General features: G+C 54.7%; 1 protein-coding gene across 2 annotated transcripts; it reads left to right on the forward strand.

Annotated features, from left to right (window-relative positions):
- The first annotated feature begins 1,924 nt into the window (after nucleotides 1-1,924).
- VWA5B1 (von Willebrand factor A domain containing 5B1) lies at nucleotides 1,925-21,385 on the forward strand. 2 transcript variants are annotated; one of them, XM_087914933.1, is made up of 21 exons: nucleotides 1,925-3,548; nucleotides 5,309-5,504; nucleotides 6,273-6,419; nucleotides 6,733-6,955; nucleotides 7,608-7,753; nucleotides 8,377-8,508; nucleotides 8,968-9,092; nucleotides 9,612-9,788; nucleotides 10,669-10,779; nucleotides 11,105-11,307; nucleotides 11,581-11,695; nucleotides 14,207-14,392; nucleotides 14,855-15,047; nucleotides 15,403-15,596; nucleotides 16,193-16,385; nucleotides 16,848-17,180; nucleotides 17,640-17,777; nucleotides 18,071-18,190; nucleotides 18,600-18,660; nucleotides 18,921-19,029; nucleotides 19,772-21,385. In XM_087914933.1, exons 2-21 carry the CDS (start codon nucleotides 5,366-5,368, stop codon nucleotides 20,465-20,467), a joined length of 3,741 nt encoding a protein of 1,246 aa, XP_087771059.1. In that variant the 5' UTR covers nucleotides 1,925-3,548; nucleotides 5,309-5,365; the 3' UTR covers nucleotides 20,468-21,385. The 2 variants fall into 2 exon arrangements, with proteins under 2 accessions (XP_087771059.1, XP_087771058.1); XM_087914932.1 differs by having other exon boundaries at nucleotides 3,243-3,548; nucleotides 18,071-18,172.
- The last annotated feature ends 2,616 nt before the right edge of the window (nucleotides 21,386-24,001 follow it).

A 24,001-nucleotide genomic window follows, 5' to 3' on the forward strand; every position in this document is an offset into this window, starting at 1 on the left:
TCACCTGTGTGGGCAACTATTGGCAGTTCAGGTAGTCCTTGACTTACAACCACAACTGAGCCCAACATTTCTGTTACTAAGCGAGGCATCTGTTAAGTGAGTTTTGCCCCATTTTACACGCTTTCTTGCCAGGTTAAATGAATCCCCGATCGGTTAGTAACAGGGTGGTTAAGTGAATCATGCTTCCTCATTGACTTTGCTTGTCAGAAGGTCACAGAAAGGAGATCACGTGACCACGGGGATGCTGCAACGGTCGTAAGTATGAAAAGCGGCCATAAGTCACTTGTCAGCGCTGTTGTAACTTTGAATGGTTTTGAGTCAAGGGCCACCAGTACAGAGTCACTCAGCAGAGCAGACACAAGATGGGCAGCATATCAATGTAATACATAAACAAACCCACATGTGCAACACAACATGTGAACCGTAAACAAGAAAATCTCTAAAGGTCTTTTCTTCAAAAAGACCGTCATCTGTGCAAAAAATTTTTGCACAGATGACAGCTCGATCTCGGCTCCACGGCCTTCTCTGCAAAACCAGGTACGGGCTTGTGAGTCGTTCCTCAAGGACGCGTTGGTGGTGGTCTGCCCAGGCCTGAGAAGCACCGTCCCAAGCCAGTGCTTGCTTGGTGAGGGGCTGCTGGGTGAACGTCGGCTGGGTGGGGGTACTCAGCAAATCCCCTGGGTTTCCTCCCTTCTGTGGCTGAGCCAAAGGCATTTTCCTCCTGGCCATAACCCCTCTGCCCCTCCTGCCAGCCTGGATGATGCTGTTGGCATCTCTAACGACGGGAAGGGTGGCGTGGCAGGGCCGCTGTGCATCGCCTCACTGCCCCTTCCCCTGGGGCTCAGCCACCATCCTCCCCCTTCCCGCTCTTCTCCCATGCTGACCACTTTGTGCCGGGGTCAACCTTGGGGTCCCGCTGTCTCATCATTGTCTCAATTTCCAGGGTGACATCATGGCTTTTGCCATGGCAACGGGCAGCCCGTACTGAGCCACACACAGGCGCCGGGGAAGCAGCTGCGGCAAGCCGAATCAGGGCTGGCCAAGGGAAAATGGGATAGCTGCCGATATGCCCCGGAACGGGGTGAAATGCCTGCACAATTGCCAGGAAAACTGCTTGCTTCTTTTCCCACAACCATCTGGACCCCACTTGGTTCACAGGGCTTCCTGCGTTGGCTCAATTATTCTGGCCAAAAGTTAAAACCGCCTGAATTGTGTTCACAAAGCGCCCTAGACAGCTCAAATGGTTTGAGGGATTTATGGGTCTGTATCTTGCTAAACCCCAGCCGGGATCTTGGCACGAGGTGTGAAGCAGGCACAAAGGGGAATATTTGTAGCCCAGGGTTGACATGAGGGTCCCAGGAGCTCTCTGATCTTGGCGGTTCCCTTGCAGATGTTTCATTACCCAAACCAGGTAACAACATCACTAGCCCTGATGATGTCATCGGCTTTGGGTCATGAAACGTCTGCAAGGAAACCGCCAAGCTCAGAGAGCACCCGGGACCCCCAAGGGTTCTTCATCGGGGCACTGTTCAGCATTCTGGGACTTGAGATCCACCCATCTTAAAAGTTGCCAAGGCTGAAAAATACTGCTTTTTCTCCTTTGGGGCTGTGGTTATTCTTCAAATAACCTTCTTTTCTGGCATTTAAATCTCAGCGGTGTCTTCCTTCTCTGGCATTCGCTCTGGAGGAGGGCAGCCAGATGGCTGGAGAAATAGATCAGGGTAATAATGAGAACCTCATTATGTTCCACTTAATGAACGAACAGGGTGACCCTCTTCCAGACACCCTCCGCCTGATTTATGAGGTTGTTTATGCTTTGGTCTTAATGCAGAGGGCCGGCTCTCCTGTCAAAATCCACAAAGCCACCATTATCTGCAAACTGCAATTAAGCCAACAATGGGCGGGGGTGGGGGGGACGGGCCCAGCCGATGGCTAGTTTAAGCAGCTTTTGCTAAGCTGGGTTATGTATGTACTTCACACCACCCAAACGGCAGGCTTTTAATTATGTTCTGTCATTGATGAGCTAAGCTCTGCATTCCTCTATTAGCTGAAGAATTACTGAAGTTAGAATTACCTTTTGGACCTCCAAACATTGAGCTGAGAAACTAGAGAGGCCTCAAATGGGTCTTTTCTAGCCAACAGCTGGCTGGGGAATTCTGCAAGTGAGAAGTCCACCCATCTTAAAATGCTCCAGGTTGAGAAACAGTGCCCTACCGAAGAAGAATAAGAAACTAAACTGTGATTTTCAGAGTTCAAACTTTTGTCGTAAAACCCGTCATTTCTAGACTGCCGGAAGAACTAAATGAAGTTTATCTTCTGTTCAATGAATGTTCATTTGATGATAAGAATCCAGCAGGGCCAACGCATTGTTCACCCCGCTGAGAAAGGAGAGACTACTCCAGGTTCCATCCTCTCCTGCCACTAATTGTCAGCAGGGCTGGGGATCATGGGAACAGGAATCCAGCCTTGAAGGCGACGGGAAGAGGCGCGACACCAAAGTTTGAGCTGTTCCTTTCCCTCAGAGGTGTCACCTACAAGCGTGATCCCACTGAATGAGCAGGCTGGGCTGAGTGCCAGGGACATCCACCCAACGTCTCTGTCCTTTGTTTGTCGCCCTTCCATCGCAAGGATGGCCCTTCCTGTCTCAGGACACCTTCCCGCCAACGGGAAGCAGGGAGGGACCCAACCTGGAGAGGACTTGGGTGGGGGCCTTGGCTCCCCTCCAATGCCAAGGCTGATGGGCAGCCACTTCCCTGGGAGGCTGTTAAAGGCTATCAAAAATAACCCAGAAAGATGGGCTGCCCCCACATCCACCTGGGGCGCATCTTTCCAGCCCCTTCTCCCCAGAAAGGATTTCAACCTCCATTCAGAATCCTCCTGTGGATTCCTGCCCAGGCCTTCTCCACTGGGGCCCCCTTGGACCTGGACAGGGGCTCTTGAGGAGGGGGACAATCCAGCTGCCCCTCACCAGAAGGAGCCCCGGGAACAGAAGGCAGCATTGCAGGAAAACTCTGCCCGCAGCCAGGAGTTCCAGGTTGACCCAGCCGGCCATTCTCCAGAGATCCCTCAAAGGGGGGGCCAGGCCAACGCCAAAGGCCCCCGGGAAGCCGGATCCGCGCCGAAGTGCTGGTGCTGTTCCGGGAAGGGGGGCCGTCCCACCTGTTGGCCCCCAAACGGAGGCGAGGGGCGGGCAGGTCCCCTCCTGGCTGGGGCTGGAGGCCGTGCGCGGGAGGCGTCTTCGCGCGGCCGAGACCCGCTTTGCGCCCGCCGCCCGTCCTGCCTGCGTGCCAGGGAGTGCGGGGGCGCGCGCGCGGGTCCTTCCCGACGGCCAGCCGCTCGCCCAAGTGGAAGAGGAGCCGCAGGCAGGTGGAGACGTGGCCGCCGGGTCGCCAGCGGAGCCCCTCGGCCAGCCCCCCGCCAGATCCGGCCGGCCCACCTGTTGCCTCCGCAGCTCTCGCCCCGCCAGCTGCTTTCAGGAGAACCGTCGGGGACGGCCGTGCTCCCGGCGGGCAGCCGTCCCGGGACCCCCGACCGGCCCCTCCGGCCAGGTAAGAGCAGCCTCCCACCCCCCCCCGCCCAAAAGCCGCCGCGACTTTCGCTCCGGGTTTGTTTTTCCGTCCTGTCTGCCGACCCTCCCACCCCGCCCCTCGGCGGGGACTTTCTCTGCTCCCCAAAAGTGCCCGATGTTTTTTCCTGACGCCCCGCGCGGAGTCTGGGACAAGGCGGGGGGGGGGGTTGGGGGTTGAGAAATGCCACCAAGCCTTGGACCCCCTTCCCCTGCCAGCCTTTGCGAGAGAGAGAAAAGGCAGGGAAAGCCACCTTCGCGCCCCCCTCCCGCTTAGCCCCAGGTCTCCTGCTCCTTTCAGACACAACATTCCCCCCACACACACACACCGCAGCTAAAAGGTGTTTGCAAACAACAGCTGCAGCCTCCCAGCAAAGAGACCAAATCCAGCTTCCTTTGGACGGCTGGGGGGAGGCAAGGGCTGCACCAGGGAGGTTTCGAGGGCCCTGTAGATCACCCCCTCCTCATCTCCAGAGAGAAGAATGGGGGGTGGGGGTGCTTGACCCAGCCAGGTCCCCCTCTTCCCCCATGAACCCATCTTTGAGTGGTGGTGGGGGCAGGTGGGCGTCTCCTCTGGCCAAGAGCAACCCTCCCGTCTGTTGCATCTGAGCCCCGTTTTCACCCAAAGCGCCCCCCCCCCGTCCTGCCTTCACACATTTCCACTGGCATCTTATAACCTGTTGCCTGCCCTGATCCGTTCAAGATCCCTCTGGGCCCCCACTGGATCCCTTTGCGGAGGGCGGGGGCTTCTACTGCCGGGGGGGCGCTACAGGATCGTGGCCAGCCTGGATATGGCAGGTCTTTGCCCCCCTCCCACATTCCTTCCGAAGCCTCTTTGGAAAGCAACCTCTCTCCCCTGCGGGTTCTGCAACGGTCGTACGTGGGAAAACTGGTCGTAAGTCACTTTGTTCAGTGGTGCTGTAACTTCGAGCAGCCATTAAATGAACTGTTGCAGGCCAAGGGCTACCTGTCCTGGGAAGGAGCCTGGGCTTTTGAGGGAAACCGCAGGCTGTTCCCCAGGAACTGAGGAGACGCCGGATGCTGAGGCCCCTTTCCCGGCTTTGGGTCGACCTCACTGTGGTCGCAGTCGCTGCTGCGTAGGAACCCTGGTCCTGTAACCGAGTGGCTCACCGAACCTCGCAGCTAAGCTTAGTCTGAATTAAGGGGCCCAATAATAGGCCCTCGGCAGGCATGGCTGGATCTCTTCTGAACCGGCTGCCGAGACCAAACGGCCTTTTCTTCCATTGGGTTGCTTCTAACATTAGCTCCCAGGAATGGCTCTTTATTTGGGTTTAGGCTTTTGGTGGTAGACAGCTCAGCTTTCTATCCAAGGATCACCCCTCGGCGGCTGGATCTGCCTCAGCAGCAGAAAATGACCCACAAACAGCGGCAGGTTCCCGTCCCTAGGCAGCCAAGGAGGATGAAGGAAAACACCCATAATAGCCAGGTTCAGGGTTTGATACCCAGAGAAGCCAATCTCAACCCATTGGTCAAATGTCCCCCCCCCCCACCTGGGAGATCTCCAAACTCTTGAAGAAAATCTGAAAACTGCAGAGAGGATACGGGGAGGGGGGCCCCGGGGGGGCTGGACAGCTGCTTCCGTCTGGGAATCACCCAAAGGTCAGCCTCTGATTTTCCACCGCCCCCCCAGACCTTTTCTGTGTCCACCAACCGGCCCTGCGGTGGCCTGGCGGACGGACGCTTGTGTCCATCTTCAGGGCTGATGCCGTATTTCTTTTCCAGAGGAGAGAGACGGAGTCCTGGGTCTTTTTCTGCCCTGATCCTAAAGCAGCCCTCAGGATGCCCGGCTTGATCAACTGGACAACCAGCACCCTCCTCCCTCTGGCCGCCTCGGAGGTCACCTCGTGCGTCAGTGGCTATGCCTTTGGAATGACCGCCTGCCTGTCCTACCGCAACTCTGAGAACCATCCTTTCGAAGGTCGGTAGGGTTGCCTCTCCCTCTTGAGTTTGACACTTCTATTTTTTGCCTGAGTTAAGAGGGGTTGAGAACTGTCCCAGGTCCTCAAGAGTTGCAGGAAGTTCTCGACTTGTGGCCGTTTGACGTTCAAAAAGTGACTTCTCACCAGGGCAGCATCCTTGCAGTCATCTGATCAGATTTCAGGCACTTGGCAACCGGCACGTATTTATGACGGTTGCGGCATCCTGGGATCACAGGATCCCCCCTTCGTGACCTCCCCAGTCAGCTTCCAACAAGCAAAGTCACTGGGGGAAGCAGGATTTGCTTAATGACTGCCTGATTCACTTTTTAAAAAACCCCACTCCGTTTTTTACAACCCTGTAATCCCTTAATTCAGGGTAGAGTCAGAGCGACTGGATGGAGCTGAGCGTTTACTGGCCGGATGCCCTTCCTGATGCCTACACAGAGTTCACAGCAGATTCCCACCCTCCCACCTCTATATAATTCACTTAACTATCACGGCAAAAATGCTCGTAATCCGGGCACGAGTCACCAAACACCTGCCTTGCTTAGCAACAGAAATACTACCCTCACCTGTGGTCACCTGTATTTGGAGGGTGCCAACCAAGACACCCCTTGGGCTTCCATATTTCACCCTGGGGTTGTCAGAGGGGCCAAGGGATCGTCCCGGGTGGAGCTGTTTCTTTCAGTAGTTTTTCTCTCACTGGGGAGGTTTTACTCCAGGCGCAGGCAGGTTTCGCCCGCTGAAAAACGGCCTTCCCTCCCCAGGCTTCTTCGTCTACCCCCTGGACGAATACACCACGGTGGTGGGCTTCGAAGCGGTGATTTCTCAGCGGGTGGTAACAGTGCAGATCAAAGACAAGGCAAGAATCGAGGAGAGCTGCTTCAGCGATGGGAGACCCCCGGACGAGGCGGGTGAGAGAAGAGGAGGGGAGGGGAATATACAGGCTGGTATTCGATGTCCTTGAACCTTCAAGGTTGCAGGAGGGAGCAAAGCAAAACTGTCCCCTTAGAACTGGGCTCTCCAATCTTGGCAACTTTCAAGATTTGTGGACTTCAACTCCCAGAATTCCTTGCCTGCTGAGGAATTCTGGGAGTTGAAGTCCACCCGTCTTAAGGTTGCCATGCCTGAGAAAGAAAGATCCTGGCACCTCCTGGAAAGCCTTCAGTGAACCATAGACAAGGCCTGCTAAGGAGACATCGGGCGCCTGAGCTTCCTTTCCTGCAGGCCATGTCGTTCTGGATGAAGACCTGGAGAGGATCGTCTTTGTGGCCAGCGTGGGCATCGTTCCCCCTCAAGTGGACGTGTCCATCTGCATCAGCACTTCCTCTGAGCTCCAGACCCTCCCAACCGGGGCCGTCAGGGTCCTCCTCCCGGCCGTCTGCGCCCCCAGAGTGCCCCAGAAAGCCTCTGACCCGACCTGCGGCCTCCCTGGACACCACCTCCCCTTGTAAGCAGCCCTCCCGCCAGACTTTGCTCCGGAAGGAGAGGTCTGAGTCAAGATCCCCGTGGATTTTAGCCTCCTGGGTCAAGGCAGGAAAGGCCAAGGACAAAAGCCCCTTTTTGAGCCAGACTGCAGCTGCAATCTAACAAGGCTCTGAGCAGGGAAGGCTCTTGGGGGAAGCTTTCATCACGGGGAAAGGGCACGTTAAATACAAAAAGACAGGCGGAGAAATCCCAAATGCCCGGCTTTTGTTTGTAGAAATAAAACAAAACGGGGAATATTTTTAATGCGCTAGTAGCAGAATAGGACAAAAAAAGGCAAGTTATTAGGATACCAACCTTTAAAGAAGAGCACCTTGGAAGGGCTGAAAAATGGGTGGGTTCAGCTGTGAACGTCCTGTTTTAGCTGGGTTTCTGCCGGATTCAAAAGCTCGCTGTGACTGCAGGGCGCTTGGAGCTCTCTGAGCCGGGTGGTTGCTTTGCAGACGTTTCATGACCCAACTAGGGAGCGTCATCAGTGCTAGGAGATTAGTGGGGTACGTCCCCACTCCCTGCTAGCACGGACGACATGCCCTAGTTGGGCCATGAAACGTCTGCAAGGAGACCACCTGGGACCCCCCCCGTTCTTCTCCCACCCTGACCCCCCGTCCTCTCTCCAGGAAGGACGGGCACTGCAGTGCGGGGATTTCTCCAGAGCAAGCCAGGACATTTTGCCTGGCGCATCTCCTGGAAGCCGAGACCACCAACCCTGCGGAGTACGAGTTCAGCTTCTCCCTGGAGATCCGAGGGCCGTGCTTGTTGGCAGGTCAGCTGGGATATCAAAGGAAGGGGGGGGGGGCGGCCAGGGAGGGGGAGATAAGGGGCAGGAGGAACATCAGATCTCTGGTCCTGCTTGGGGCCACTTATTCTTTGGGCTGGTCAGCTGGCCACGGAAGGGCCTCTCTTAAGCCATGCCTGGCGGCTGTGGTCCAGCAGCCTGTCCACCCTGTGGTCAACCAACCGCTGGCCCAGAAGATGCCCTTCAGGTGGCCCACTGCCCTCACTGAAGATCTGCAGGCCCACTGAAGGGTCCAGAGAGCTCTCCGAGGTGCTGATGTAGGCAGACCTCATACAGGGAGTCCGTGAACTACAACTGTTCATTTAGGGACCGTTCCAAGGTACGGCGGCACTGAGGAAAGGCACTTACAACCATTTTTCACACTTAACGACCATGGCAACAACCCCCTGGTCACGTGATCAAAATTCGGCAGCTTGGCCACCGACTTATATTTATGACAGTTGCAAAAGGGCCGCGTGACAGGCAAAGTCCACGGGGGAAGCCAGCTTCACTTCAGAGCCATTGTGGTGATTGGGGCAGGAAAGGTCGTAAAACGGGGCAAAGCTCACTTAAGAAAGGCCTCACTTAGACGCCCCCCCCCCTCAAAACAGGAGTGGAAAGCCCCACGCACGAGATCCGAGCGGACGCCGACCCTTCGGCCCGGTCGGCCAGGAGCATCACCATCCGCCTGGCCCACAGGCACACCTTCGACCGTCCGGTGGAGATCCTGATCCACCCCAGTGGTAGGTGGGAGGGGGCGGGCGGGGCTCTTTCCCTTGGCCTGGACCGGGAAGGAGAGGAGCCAGGGCCGCTTCAAGTTGTGGCTGCTCCATTGCCGGAGGTTTTCCAGAAGGCACTGGGGGTCCCTTCTGTATGGAAGGGTCTGACTAGAAGACCTCCCGGGTCCCTCCCAACCCCAGGAGTCCATGTTATAAGCAGGTTTCCCGTTTTCTGAGACCCGTCCCTGACAATCTGATCTCTGGGCCGGGATGCCTGTGTGGGTTTGTGTGGTTGCTGGGCTGGCTGCAAATCGCAACGGAGTCCAAGTGAGGACCAAAAACCGTGGCTTCCTTTGCCCTTCCAAAGCTTTGCCCTTGGAAGGAATGGGGGGGGTCAAAGCAGCAGACTTTCGGAGAGTCCTGCGTGTCCCTCCTTTGATTACCCCCTTGTCCTCCCCCACCCCGCTCCCCTTTGTTTCCCAGAGCCCCACATGCCCCACGTCCTGATGGAGGAGGGGGACATGGCCCCTGCCCAGTACGAGCAGCACCTGAGGGGGCGGAGTGACTTCCTCAAAGGCACCAAGAAGGACCCCAGCCCCGAGAAAAAGGTGGGGCTTTTGCCAAAGGAGCTGGGACCTGGGGGGGGCAAAGACCCCCCTTTCTATTCCTTTAAGTCCCCATACCCTCCCCTGGACTCTGCCAGAGGTCCCCAGGTCCTCCTCCCCGCCCCTCCTTAAAGCGGGGCCATCCATTCAGACATGCGCCTTGGGCACCCAGTGGGTGGGCATCCGGCTTCGCAGACAATCCTTGGCCTACAAGCACAATTAGGACTGAAAGTCTCTGGAGCTGAAGAAGCTTCTTGGACAAGAAGCGAAACGCCTTAAAAAAAAGAAAAGAAAAAGAAACCAACCCAAGAAAGCCTCTGGGGAAAAAAGCCCCTTTAGGACTTTGCTTTAGGTCCGCCTCCCCCCTGCCCCCCCCCGTCCCTCCCCTCCCGCCGCCTGCCCCTGGGTCCCTGGCCTGCCCCACGGAGAGCTCTCCCCCCACCAACATCTCCAGGGGGGCAGGCAGCCTGGGGAGGTCTCAAAAGGCCTTTGGACTTTGCCTCCCTCCCTTGGTCCTGCCAGACGGAAATCATCCGCAAGAGGCTTCACAAGGACATCCCTCACCACCCGGTGATCATGCTGAACTTCTGCCCGGATCTGAAAACGGTGCAGCCGAACCTCCGGAAGACCCACGGCGAGTTCATATTCCTGGTGGACCGCAGCCCAAGTATGGCCGGCACAAGCATCGCCCGGGTGAAGGTAGGCTGGCTACGCTGCGGGGGCCCTGGGTGGAGGGGAGGGCTGGGAGGCAGAGAGGGAAAGAGGGCTCGGGGTTCAGGGGGCCAAGACACCCTTTGGACTTTAGAAGCGGTGCTGCACAACCTCAACAGCTTGAAGAGGGGTGGACCTCAACTCCCAGAATTCCCCAGCCAGCCGCGCTCACTTTTTCCCTCCCCTCCCGCTCTCCAGAGTGGAGAGGTTGGAGAGAAAGGGATCGTGGCGGCTGGGGAATCCTAAGCCTCCAAGGTTGCGCAGCATTGCTCTGCTCTGCACTGCGGTCCAAAGGAGAGTTAGACACACACACACACACAACCTTTTAGTGTGCAGACTGCACAACAAGGATAGGAAGCAAACAAACAAACCAACGAAACCGGCAACTACAAACCCTCGAAACGGCGGGACTTCATGGCGTGCCTGGAATGCAAAGCGCCCAACGTTGCCTGACATTGGCAGGAAGACATGGGCAGGATTGGCGGCGTCTCAGCCAGGTCTGCCTTCCCTGAGCCTGGAAGGTGCCTGCGCCAAAAGCTTGCGGTGTTTCTCGAGAAGAGGTGACTCATCGTTCATTAATCCAGCTCTGAAAGTCACCAACGCCAAAGGCTGTGGGAAGACGGGGGAGGACAAGGACCGCGGGGGTCCCAGGGGCTCTCCAGTCTTGGCTGATTCCTTGCAGACGTTTCATGGGCCAACTAGGGAATGTCATCAGTGCAGCCTGTGGGCAGAGTGCCTTTTCACCCGCTCCTTCCCCGAGGACTCCCTGCTGGAGCTGGGCGCTGCTTGGCCCTCCGTTTCCTGGAGCGTGAAAGGCCTCGGATCCACCGTTACGACCCCGGATTTCGCCTCTCTCTTGCCTTCACAGGACGCCCTGGTGGTCATCCTGAAGAGCCTCGTGCCGGGCTGCCTCTTCAACCTCATTGGCTTCGGATCCACCTTCAAGGCTGCCTTCCCGGCCAGTCAGGCCTACTCGGAGGTGAAGGGAGGCGCTTTTGTGCCCCTCCCCGGTGCTTCTCTTGCAGCCCCCTGTTGATGCAGCTGGCTGACGAGAGGGTGGGGGGCGGCTCCTGGCCCAGCGGATGCTTCAGTGGGGGGGCACCAGCCTCCGAACGAGATCACGCAGGGATCAGAGCCGACAGAGCTCCCCTGAGCTGGAGGGGCTGTTGTGGCCTGAGGGCGGCCTCCAAGGCCCAGCCAGACCTTCTACTCCCCCCCCCATCCTCGCCAGTGGGGGGGGGGGCAGGTATCCGGGCCCCTCCTTCCTCGGTGTGTCCAGAGCCCCTTCTCTGCTTTTCCTGCAGGAGAACCTGGCGGGGGCCTGCGAGAGCATCAGGAAGATCCGGGCGGACATGGGCAGCACCAACCTGCTGTCGCCTCTGAAGTGGGTCATCCGGCAGCCCATCCACCGGGGCCACCCCCGCCTGCTCTTCCTCCTGACGGGCGGGGCGGTGGGGAACACGGGCAAAGTGCTGGGGCTGCTGCGAAGCCACGCCTCCTCCACCAGGTGGGCCTCAAGAGGGGCTGACCTGACCGGGGGTTAGACGGACGGACGGGCAGTCCTTCCCTCTCCGCCCTTGCAAGGAGGCTGCCAGGGCAAGGCCCTTCCCAACAAAAGGAAACGGGGTTGGCCTCTTAGCCCATAAAGACAAGGAAGCTCTGGAGTTTTGGCAAAGTGGCCGTTTTGCTCCGTGAAGTTTCTCAACCTGCCTCCCCTGATCCCTGGGGGCTTCCAGGTGGTTCTCCTTGCCCAGCTGATCCCCTCCCCTCCCTGCTGCAGGTGCTACACTTTCGGCATCGGGAAGAACGCCTGCCGGAGGCTTTTGAAGGGCCTGGCCGCCATAACCAAAGGAAGCGCCGAATTCCTGGCTGAAGGGGAGCGGGTGCAGCCGAAGGTGGGGGGCCCCCTGGGCTGCTGCAGGGTTTTTTCTTTTGGTTTTTGGTTTTTGTCAATTGCTTACAAGATAATAGGTATAAGTAAAAACATAGTTATGAATACATGGATACATATAAGAACAATAAATATATATCTATAAAAGAAACAATAGGACAGGGACGGTAGGCACGTTGGTACGCTTATGCACGCCCCCTACAGACCTCTTAGGAAAGGAGTGAGGTCAATAGTAGACAGTCTAAGGTTAAAGTTTTGGGGGTTTGGGGAAGAAACCACAGAGTCAGGTAGAGTATTCCAGACATTGACCGCTCTGTGGCTGAAGTCGTATTTCCTGCAATCGAGTTTGGTGCGGTTTACCTTGAGTTTGTATCTGTTGTGTGCTCTTGTGTTGTTATGGTTGAAGCTGAAATATTCATTGATGGGTGGGACATTGCAATGGATAATTTTGTGTATTACACTTAGGTTGGACCGAAGGCCATGTAGTTCTGAGTTGTCTAAGCCTAAAATTTCAAGTCTGGAGGTATAGGGTATTCTGTTGTGAGTAGAGGAGTAAAGGAGTGGGGGACTCTTCTCACGAAATATCTCTGGACTCTCTCGATTGCATTAATGTCTGAAATGCAATGCGGATTCCAGACTGATGAGCTGTATTCGAGCATTGGTCTAGCAAATGTTTTGTACGCTCTAGTTAGTAATGTGATATTACCAGAGAAAAGCTACGTAGGATTAGGTTAACAACTCTTAATGCCTTTTTGGCTATGTAGTTACAGTGGGCTGTAGCACTTAGGTCATTTGAGATGAGTCCTCCAAGATCCTTGACAGAGTTTGGATCATCAACAAGGTCTTGACTATTCAGCCTGTATTTTATTTTTCTGCTTTTTTTTGCCAATATGTAGGACAGAGCATTTATTTGTTGAGATTTGAAACTGCCATTTGTTTGACCATTCTGATACACAGTCAAGGTCTTTTTGAAGGGTAGCAGTATTGTCTGTGGTGTTGAATAGCTTTACATCATTAGTTAATAATAATTATATATATATATATAAGGGAGGGGACCAGGAGGCTTCCCAAGACGTGTGAAGAACAGTTGCAGGAATTGGGTATGGCTACCCTAATGAAGAGAAGGACCAGGGTGACATGACGGCACCTTCCAATATTTGAGGGGCTGCCACAGAGAGGAGGCAGCGGACGCATTCTCCAAAGCCCCGGAAGGCAAATGCATTCCTCTTTATTCCTCTTTATTCCTAACCTGCCTTCCCTCCATGGCCCCAAGGCAGCAAACAAAAGGATTTTTCCTCCTGTTTGTCTCTACCACAAGGACCTGGTGAGGTGGCCTGGGCCAAGGAAGGAAAACGAGCGAGCTCCGGGTATCCTCTGCAGTAGAATACTTTGATCAATCAGAGCGAGCTGAAGAGCTTGCCGGATAAAAATCGAACTCCCTCAAGGACTATCAAAGATGGATGCGGGCTGAGCCTCTCGCTACAAACCCTGAGCTCTTTCCATCTCCCCTTCTGCAAAAGGAGCGGGTGGGAGAATGAAAGGAACCCCCCCCCCGCCCCCCCAATAATGATATATGATTCTTGCTTGGCTCCAGAATCTGTGAGATAAAAGACGGGCATCAGCAGAGAGAGAGAGGGGGGGAGGGAGGGAGAGACGGCATGGCTGAAGGTCAGAAAATGCCAGCTCCTTGCACAGAAGGTGCTGATGAGTTTTGTCAGAGACATCATGGGCGAAGTGGGGGCAGACCTGTCCAGCTGGAGGGTTGCAACGGCCGGGAACCGCAAAAGCAGGAAGGACTCTCTCTTTTTAAGAAGAGCCGCGTTGGGGAACCTGCCACAAAAGCCTGTCAGACGTCAGAAACATCTAAAGGCATTTCATTCTCCTCGGGGTCTCAGGCGCCACCTTCCCCAGGTCTCAGGGAGATCGTGAAGGAGGGGAGAAGGTGGTCAGCCTTGCAAAATTCTGCTGCTTGTATCGTTATAATAAAAGCAATAGAATAACAGAGTTGGAAGGGACCACAGAGGTCCTCTAGTCCAGCCCCTGCACAAATGGCTGTCCAGGCTCTTCTTCAAAACCTCCCATGCTGGAGCACTGGCCGTTTCTGGAGGCAAGTTGTTCGCTGTCCGGAAATTCCTCCTTCGTTCCTGGATGAGTTTCCATCCGTTGCTTCTGGTGCTTCAGAGAATGGGGGGGTCCCCTCCCCCGATATTGGAGCAGGGCTACCCTGTTGCCCCTGGATCTCTTTTGCACTAGACAAGATGCCCCCAGTTCCAGCAACCGTTTTTCCTATGTTTTAGCCTCCAGCCCCTTAATCCCCTTCACTGCCCTTCTCTGCACTCTTTCCAGAGTCTCCGCATCTTTTTTATATGGTGGAGGCCGAAACTGGGGGCCGCCCTCCAAGGGGGGCCTTGTGGAGGGGTCAGAACAGCAGGGTTTCCTTTGGGGGTTACTGTGATCAGGACTCCGCTGGCTGTCCTGTGACCAGAAAATGTCCTTTTTCCCCTCCGGGTTTTAGATGATCAAGTCCCTGAAGAAGGCCATGGCTCCGGTGGTGAGCGATGTCTCCGTAGACTGGGTGTTTCCCGAAACAACCGAAGTCCTGATTTCGCCCATCAACGCCAGCTGCCTTTTCCCAGGAGACCGTCTGGTGGCCTACAGTGTGGTGTGCGACACGTCCCTGTATGTCTCTCACCCCCAGCTGGTGAGTGGCCCCCACCGACTGGCGCCTGCTGGCCTTGGTCACCTGGGATTGGTGGCCCTTCAGGCCCAGGGTGCCTTGACACACAGCGCATGCATGAAGCGCACTGAAGGACCGTGTCCCCTTTTCCGGTGCTGTTGTGACTAAATGAAGTGTTGTCAACCAAGGACCTCCTGTCTCCAAGCCAAAAACCCAACAGACCTCCGGGATGAGATCACTGGCCAATAAAGAGTCACCACGGGGCCTTCTGGGAGAGGAGAGGTCGGGGCCTGGGTTTCCTCAGAGGTGACGTAGAATAGACAATCCTTGTTTATCAGCATCCCTCGATCCAGAAGAGCTGTCCTACCCAGCTTTCCAGAGATCCCGTCAGCTTCCCAGGCAGCTGAAGAGAAAGCTGGCTTTCTACCACGGAACCACCGGCCTGGAAGCCCACGAATGCCTGCCCACGTGTCCGTCTCTCCCCAGGACAAAAGGCGCCGGTACAGCATGCTGCATTCGCAAGAATCGGGAAGTTCCGTTTTCTTCCACTCCCAAGAAGAAGGAGGCGGAGGAGGAGGAGGACTGGAGAACTGGGAGATGACCAAAGATCCCCCCGAAAGTGGATTCCCTTCGGAGAGGAGCAGTGGAGAGATGGGAAGCGAATCGGATATAGATTCAGGTGGGTTTGGACCGGCTCAGCTGCTGATTCTCTTCTAGAATTGCCAACATTTTTACCCATTTATTCCTTTGCTGGATTTTTTTTTTTAAACTAAACTGGAGAACGTTCAACTTATGGGAAGATAAGAACGTGGATAATTTGTGCAACTTTTAAGGACAAGAGGAGGCTGTTGGCATAAACATCAGGGAGGCAAATTTTATTGCCTTTACCTGCTAGATCTCCTGCTCTTCACGGACTCCCAAACCCGCCCAGGGTTATTAGCAAGTCCCTCCGGATGCCTAAAGCCAAGCCTGGCTGTTCAGTTTTTGGGTGCTTGTTGTTTAGTTGCGTCCACGGAGGCCTTGTGTTTTCTCAGGCACTGACCCCACGATGGTGTCCCAGCGAAGGACCTACAGCACCACCCAGGCTGCCGACTGGGAGCCCCCCCAGAAGCTCCCCACGGCCAGCGACTCCAGCTCCGTCCCAGTGCCAAATCCTCTCCGGAAAGTCCACCTGCAGGACCTCAGCCGGATCACTTTGGACGCTCAGCCCTGGCAGGTGGAGCTTCAGGTGAGGGGCCCGGATGCCTCGACCTCAAGGATGGCTCCTTAGGGCAGATTCAGCAGGGGGTTGGACTAGAAGACCTCCAAGGTCCCTTCCAACTAGGTTATTCTGTATTCTGCGGTCCATACTCAGAATAAGGAGGAATCTCTTGACAGGTAGAACATTTCAGGTGATCCTCCACTCACGTCTCTGTTGCCAAGCGGGGTGGCTGCAAAGTGGGCTTGGCCACTGCTGTTAAGTGAGACGCTTCACATGTCAAGTTAGTCACACAGCCGTGAAGGAAGTCCGGCTTCCCCATTAACTTCACACAGGGGGCATCACGGACCCTGCGACCGTCATGAGTCAGTTGCCACAGGTCTGGATTTTGATCAGGTGACCCTGGGGCGCTGCAACTGTCGCAAGGGTGAAAAATGGTCGTAAGTCACTCTTTTCAGTGCTCCGAACAGTCGCTGCACGGCCTGTTGTAAGCCGAGGACTCCCAGTACAGGGCGGGCCCTGGTTTTGGGGGCTGTGTCTCAGGAGCGCATCTGCTGAGTCACGCGTGTGGGGGGGCACCCTTTGCATCTCCTCCTCTCCCCTCAAATGTCTCTCCCTCTGGTCAGCCCCTCACAGCCAGCCCCACCCCAATCCCGAAGAAGATCCGAGGAGTCAGCGCACAGCGGCCGTCTCTGCTCCAGGACCTGCGGCAGATGCACCGGGGCCCCACGTGGGCAGGGGCAGGATCCAGGGGCCCCCAAGACGCCAGCGCCCTTTCGGGACACATGTCCTCGGACAGCCGAAGCCCTGGAGAACTGGGTAAGCTGCGAGGGGGGCTTGTGTTGACTCTCGGACGATGCTCTCCGAGCTGGGAGGTCAGCTTGTAGACTCAGTAAGGTGACCCAACAAGGCAACCACAAGGCCTCTCGTGTTGGGTGGCTTTGGGGGCGCACGCATTCACACGCACCCACAGAGAGAGGGAACTGAGCCCTTTGCAAAGGGAGCATCCCAGAAGTTGAGTTCTTCTTTGTGTTGCGTGCACCAACCCTGCAGGTTTCCTCCAAGTCCTCATTCTGCAAAATTGCCTTCCAAATTTCTTGCAGAGGAGAGGAGAATTTGGGGGGGAGAATCAGAGCCATCTGGCTGTTTTAGGGGAGGTCTTGCTTCCTCTGGTAAGGCTCTCCAGAGAGGGACAAGGACCCCCTGCCCAGAAAGCAGGTTAGATAACTCCACGTGGCTTAAGGATTCCCACCACGGGTGACCATCTGACATTCCTTGCAGAGTCTGCCCAACATCCTTCCTTCAACTTTGAAACAGAGTCCAGCTCGGATTGGGACCTTCCTGATCCAGAACTGGGTTCCTCGGCTGGTGGTGGCTGGAGGGGGTCTCGAAGGTCGCTCTGCAAGGCCCTGGTGAAGGGGCTCCAGAGTGGCGAACCGGTCAAGTGGGAGATAACCTTCGACCTCGGCCCCCTCTTCCAAAGCAGAGAAGAAGGCAAGGGCCAGGAGGAAGAAGAAGAAGACATCTGGAATGAGACTTTCCACCACCTGGCTGCCAAGTCCATCGTCCAGGACTTCGAGCAGCTGGCCGAGAGGGAGTTTGAGATCGAGCATGGTATTTGGGGGCCCCCCTGGATCAAATCCTGGCCTTGTTTCGTTGGCCCCCATGATCAGTCGGGCGCTGGTTTTTCAGCTGCCCCTTCCCCTGGGGAGACTTTTCCAGAGTGAGCGGTGGGAATTGCCCTAAATAGATTCTTTTCTGATGGATTTCTTTCTTGCCCAGAATTGGAACAAGACTAAATTGCTCACTGAACATCGGCAAGGCAAATGCCAGGCTGCTGTTAAATTCATGCCTGGGCGTTTAACGCAAACTCTAGTCTGTAAATGGGTCTGGGATCTTAAGTTCCCCAGCTGTGATGGACCAGAAAATGACTTTAAAAACCTGCATTTTCCACCTGGTGTTTGCAGAAGGTTTTGAGCAGCAAAAATGACGGGAGTTAGAAAGAGGTGCGAATATTAACTGAATCCAACTAATAGGACATTTTTCTGACATTTTGGGTCCCTCTGTCTACAGGGTCCGGGCGGCGGTACCAAGCCAACGCAGTGCACACCAGCAAATCTTGCAACGTGATCAGCAAATTCACGGTGTTTGTGCCAGTCGACTTGAGCAGCAACGACTATCTGCCAACCATTGTTAAATATCCCAATACAGGTGAGGCTCAAAGCGCTTGTGAAGATATTGTGTTGGCATTCAAAACCTAGTCTCAATTCCCCAGCCAGCATGGCCCAATCAAAGATCATAAAATCAGGTGCGACTCAGTTAACAACCACCAGGAAATTCTGGTCGTAAGTCAAGGACCCAGGTCATTTTTTTTTCCTTGGGCTGGATCGTTATCCCTTGAAGGAGTCGGGTGTTCATTGCTCCAAAATATTCCCTTGAATGAAAGGAGGTCCTGGATCCTCTGAGTCCTCCCCCCCCCCCGCCCCCCTACCTTCTCTCTTCAGGTCTGCTGATGAAACCCTCCAGCCAACGGAGCTCCGGGTTTGAGAGCCGACAGCACCGAGGACTCTCGAGTAGCTGGGGGCGGATTCGTGACGGAGCAGACGGTGGGCTGCCCAACGCAAGTAAGATGGTAGCTGGAGCTCTTTTTCCATCCTGGTCAAGGACCCCCTGGACATCTCTGAGGTCCTTTATGTCCCCTTGTCCTTAGACAGAGGCACAGACCCCGCCCCCAACCCGCCATGGAAACCTTCATCCTTCATCCTGAGAGGGAACAGGCCCAGGGCTGCCAGATCAAACCATCCGTGCTTTAGTTTTTCTGCTTAATTTCCTTCTGCCTCACTTTCTTCCTCAGGAGGGAATCGCCACCGTTTTCCAGACCGGGGGTGGGGGTGGAGGAGCATTTCTTCCTTTGGTCTGCTCAGCTCAGGGCCATTGTCTTTGGTCGACAAGTCTTAAAGTGGCCAGGTGTGGCGGAGAGCCCCACTCTAATTTATACCCTCCATCATTGCTAACGTTCACTTGTCTTTACAGGGTCACTACGTAGCCCATCCGTTTCCTCTCAAAAGTCCATCGAAAATTTCTTTGGTGCCAGGTAAAATTTGCTTTTGTCCACAACCCTCTGAAAGTGCTTGCTGTTTACTCAGATGCAAACTTTTAGAAAAATTTCTCAGGAATTCTTCTTAAAATTTGATATTAAGTGTTACTAGATTCCTAACAATAAATAGGGTTTAACACCCTCTCTGAACCATCTAAAGATTACATTTCCCATGTTTTGATGAACTAAAACTTAACTCAAAATTGATTATAGGGGGAAACGGGTCTGGCAGTGTAATTGCCTTTTTCCTCATCCAGGCTGACGTTTAACAAAACCAGACTCCTGACCAAGGCTGCCCGAGGCTTCATGGGCAAGTTTCCTGCCAAAAGCAACGAGATCAATGAAAATGTGGATTACTTGCCACTGGTGAGCATGCTGGGTGGGGAGAAAATTTAGCTCCTATCCTCCAAACTTTCTCTCTCTTGATCTAAACAAGAAGGCGGAGGATAAAAATTGCATGCAAATTCATTTCTGTTGCCTTCCCAGGACCGGGGTCTGAACCTAAACCAGCACTTCAAATTGGATACAGCACTTCACACCTTAATTCAGGGCTCTCCAAACTCGGCCACTTTAAGACTTGTGGACTTCAAACCTCAAAATTCTGAGAGTTGAAGTCCACAAGTCTTAAAGTGGCCGAGTTTGGAGAGCCCTGCCTTAATAATGCATGCAAAAATGCCTTGGGGATGGACCGTTTCGCTGCCCTGTCTTATCCAAAGTCTGAAGCCCAATGCTGCGCTGTGTGTTTTTAGCCAAACCTCCGTCCTAGTTTGTAGAAACCTGGTTCTCCATCAGGTCTTTGTTGGGGGGGTCTTCGAGCTTCAGCTGTGGGAGGTTGGCCTTGGTCACCAGGTGAGTCCCTTCACGAGACAATCCACACCCCTTCTCCAGATCTCAGACGTGCCTCCAAAGGAGGTCAGGAGGTTCCTGCTGGACGTGGGGAGAGAACTACAGAGGAATGCTGGGCTGGCTGAGGAAAACCTGGCTACAATGCTCAACTGGGCGTGGGGGGCCACGCCTCAGCGTTCTCTGCCCTTTTGAGAAGCTCATAATGTCTTAAGAGAGGAAAGGACTGTCTCACTGAGGTCCTCTCCTCTGCCTTCCTCCTCAGGTGTCTCTGCAGCTGGCCTGTGGCTCCTTCCTCTTGAACGAGGCTTTCTCGGAGGCCATCAACATCCCACTGGAGAAGCTCAGGTGGACCTCGCCGTTTGCTTGCCACCGCATGGACCTCAGCCCTTCCACCAGCTCCAGGAAAGCGGAAGGTCCGGGAGAAGCCCAGAGCGCAAGGCTTGCTGATGTTCCAGGGAGGCATCTCCACGAAGAGGCTGAGGAGGAGGAGGAGGAGACCGCCCTGTGTGGACCTCCTTCTGGAGGCCTGGCAGAAAGCTCTTCCCGAGCCCCCAAGACTGAGACCAGCCTGTCCCCTCCCTCGATCACCATCCAGAGCTTCTCTACCCCAGAGAAGGCCCCATCCCCACCGGACAGCGGCCGAGGCTCGGAGACCGAGACCCCCAAAGTCCAGGCTTGGCTCTTAGATGTCGAGCTCCAGCAGCGAACAGAGCCAGAGGGGATGCTCTGGGCCACGGCGGTGGCCTTGGCGTGGCTGGAGCACAGCTCGGCCTCCTACTTCATTGAGTGGGAGCTGGTGGCCGCTAAGGCCAGTCGGTGGCTCGGGGAGCAGGACATCCCGGAAGGGCGAACCCTGCTGGCCCTCAAGACAGCTGCTCAACAGCTGTTCGTGCTGCTCCGGCACTGGAACGAAAACCTCCAGTTCAACTTGCTGTGTTACAACCCGAAGGATGTCTAGGAAGGCGGGGAGGAAGAGGGCAAGCAGAGACAGGCCGTCCGTCCTGGGCCCCAGCTCCGTCCATCTCCAGCCAGGCTCCGGGTGATGCCAGGGGCTGCTCTGGGCGCCGGTGGACTGCAGCTCCCATCTTGGTTTGGGTTGCATGGCGCCTGGTGCATCCAGAGGGCGCCCGTTGGAGCAGGCCGCCTGGGAGGGGTCCGTGATGGCCCTGCCGCCCTCCCCTCCTCTCCTCCTCATGCCCTGCTATTCAGGTCTGGGCGTTGGGCATCCTTCCCTCTTGTGCTTCCGGGCATTGCAAAGCCCCAGCAGTGGTCATCTTCCGGGGGGTAGGGGGGTTTGCCCTGGGAGGGAGGTCACCGGATGAGTGGACCCCTCCAGGCTGGACTTCAGGGTTTCGGGAAAAGGTTTCCCCAAAGTTTCTCCTGGAGATGCTGGCAGGGTTGGGGCAGACCCTGTGGAGCTGCTCCATTGGTTGCCCAGGGACGGGAAGAAGCACCCCAGATTTCAGAGGGGGAGGCGTAGCATTGCTAATTGCTCTCTGGAGGCCCGCTTGAGCAGGGGGCTGGACTAGAAGACCTCCCAGGTCCCTTCCAACTCTGTGATTCGGTGATTCTGGAATGCTACCTAAATCTTAATGACAGCAGCAGCTGCTTGTCAAATTCAACATTATTACGGCTCCTGCAAGAATCGAAAGGAAAAAGAAAAGAAAAGAAAAAACCGGGACCAACTGCTCGAGAGATTCCTTGATCTCCAGCTCCAGTCGTGCCCTGGTGGGCTTCGGAAGGAAGGACCCAAGGAAGGGAGCAGCCAGGAGTTTCTTCCCCTTCATCTTCTTCTCTCTGCTGCTTTCTTAAGTTACTATTTTTTTTTTTCATTTGTGGCTGCTTCAGTGATTTAATAAACCGTTGGGAAAGTGTGTGTGTGTGTGTGTGTGTGTGTGTGTTAAGCCCCCAGACACTCCCAAGAAAAACCTCTCTCTCTCTCTCTCTTGCTCTGCATTGCTGGCAAAGCCACTGGGAGGTGCTGATGGGCTCCAGTTGGGTTCCCAGTTGGGGAGGGGGCTTCTTTTCTGTTGCTCAGGAAACAAGAGAGCAGCTCTGCGCTGAGCCCAGGATGCTCTACATTTCACTGCTCTCCCCCCCACCCTCCCCAATCAACCTGATGGAAATGTTTGTGGAGATGTGGAGGTCCTGCTGGCACCCAAAGCACTTTTTCCAAAGGGCAACTGGTTCCATTGCCCACCAGTCAGTCAGAACTGAAGAAGCTTCTTGGGTGAGAAGCGAAACCTTTTCAAGGAAAAAAAAAGCACAAGAGACTCCAGGGGCCTTTTAGAAAAAGCCCCTCCGGGAGTTCTGCCCAGCACCCTCTGGATTTTGCAGCGCTGGCTTCTCTCTATAAAAACGTCTGTTAGGGAAATGTGTTCCCTCCAGTGAATACCTGGGTTACAAATCTTTTCCAAAAATGCATAATGTTTGGGAAAACTACAAGGGGGAAGAGGAGGAGGAAGAAGAGGAGGAGGAGGAGGAAGAGGAGGAGGAGGAAAAGCGACTCCAGCGTCCTTGATGCCTGGTAGTTTTCTTCCAGACATTTCATGACCCAACTAGGTAACATCATCAGTGCTAGAAAGGTTTGCAGAGAGCAGGAGGAGGAGAACGTCCCTCTTTTCCATCTACAAAGCCAGCTGCAGAGAAGCTCCATAAGGCTTGGAAAAATTTAGGCACCCTAGGAAACCTTTTCTGCCAACAATGAGAGCTGGAAAGTGCGGCATTCCTTACCAACGCCCAACAAAACTAGCCCCGATGCAGCTATCTAACGCGCTTCTCTGTGCACCCCGACACACCTGCGTGTCCTGCTCGACTTCACCTGGCAACTGAACCTGAGGACGATCGGATCATTCCTGTCCTCCTTTTAAGGGTCGCTTGGCGGCAGGCGTAGGAGCGGGGGAGTGGGGTTCAGTGCCCCCCCCCGAGACGCGCTGCTGCAAACGGGGCCTGGGGGAGAAGCAGCCAACGTGTCAGCGAGGCCGCAGATGGTGAGTGGGACGGGCGGTGGACCACGGTGCCACCAGGGGGGCTGCGTTTAAAAAACCATGATGAGCAGAGGAAGAAACACAGGGGCTCCAAGTAAGAAAATAACTCACAACATCACAGAGCCCTGCGGGTGTGTTTGTGTGTTTGTGTGTGGAGCCTTGTGTTGTTAACCTTTGCACAACAGCACAAGCACTTGGGTTAACCATTGTGGGTCGAGGAACTTTCAACTTACCGGTACTCGTCCACTTACGACAGCTACAAAAAAGGTTGTAAAATAAGGTCGGCCCTGTGGGTGACGCGTTTTAGATCCATCATGATGTACAATGTACGAGGAGTCCTCAACTTACAACAGTTGATTTAGTGACCGTTCAAAGTTACAACCATACTTTAAAAAGTGACTTAGGACCATTTTCCACACTGATGACCATTCCAGCTTCAAACAAACCAAGGCCCCTGGTGGAATGTCTGGTGTGATTCCATTCAATGGCGGTTTACTTAGCGAAGTGTGCTTAAGCACATCACAGCTTTATGCGCACCAATTGAGCCGACTTAGGCTGCCTCGGCTATTTGCTCTGGAGGAACCAGGCATTTCGCAAATAATTCCCACTCTCTTCCCCCGCCCTCAATTCCCCCCTCCCCACCCCGGTTTCATAACTATTTCACCGTAAAATGCTGACCTGATTTAACATGTCCTACTTGGGCAGGGCAGGGGAGGGAATTGCTTATGAAAATATATGAATATAGTTCAGGCTTCGCTTCATTTGAGTGAGAAAAATCAGCTCAGAGAGAGCAGTTGTGAATAATTAACCTGTGTGTCTTTGTTTTGCGTGTGTGTGTCGAAGCTCCAACTGTGCAAGGAACATGCCTAAGAGACCCCACTTTGCAAGACAACACACTGACCTGTTTTTAACTCAGCTGGGTAACGTCCTGGCTCCTCTCTGTGGCTTTCTCAAGAATTGCACACTGGCTGAAACTGGAGCAGAACACGCTAGGGTTAGGAGTGGGCACAGCAACAGGCCAGGTCTCCCCAAAGGTCTTTTAATCGGTCAGAGAGAGAGAGAGAGAGAGAGAGAGAGAGCATGGGGAAGGAGAAGAGAGAAAGAAAGAATCAAGAGCTTAGAAACAGCAGCTCAGCCCAGGTGAAAAGAGAAACCTTTCACCCACCTTAAGAACTCACTATAAGCAGAATAACAGAGCTGGAAGGGACCTTGGAGGTCTTCTAGTCTACCCCCTGTTCAAGCAGACCCTATGTCATTCTGGACAACTGGTGGTCCAGTCACTTCTTAACTTCCTCATCGACCCGTTGCCTGTTGTCAAAACTAAGCGAAAGAAAACACTTTCCTTGGATGAGATTCTAAAAATGGTTGCTTTCTCTGGAAGGTTTTGCTAATAAACAGGGAGATCCACATGCCACAGGTCAGTAACTGCGTGCGCGTGCACACACCCACCCACCCACACACACACACACACCTCAAGGCAGTTAAAAAAAGGCATTAAGAAATTC

This window comes from Pseudonaja textilis, chromosome 18 (genome assembly GCF_049901715.1).
Source record: "Pseudonaja textilis isolate UNSWEBS1 chromosome 18, rPseTex1.2, whole genome shotgun sequence".
Taxonomy (NCBI): domain Eukaryota; kingdom Metazoa; phylum Chordata; class Lepidosauria; order Squamata; family Elapidae; genus Pseudonaja; species Pseudonaja textilis.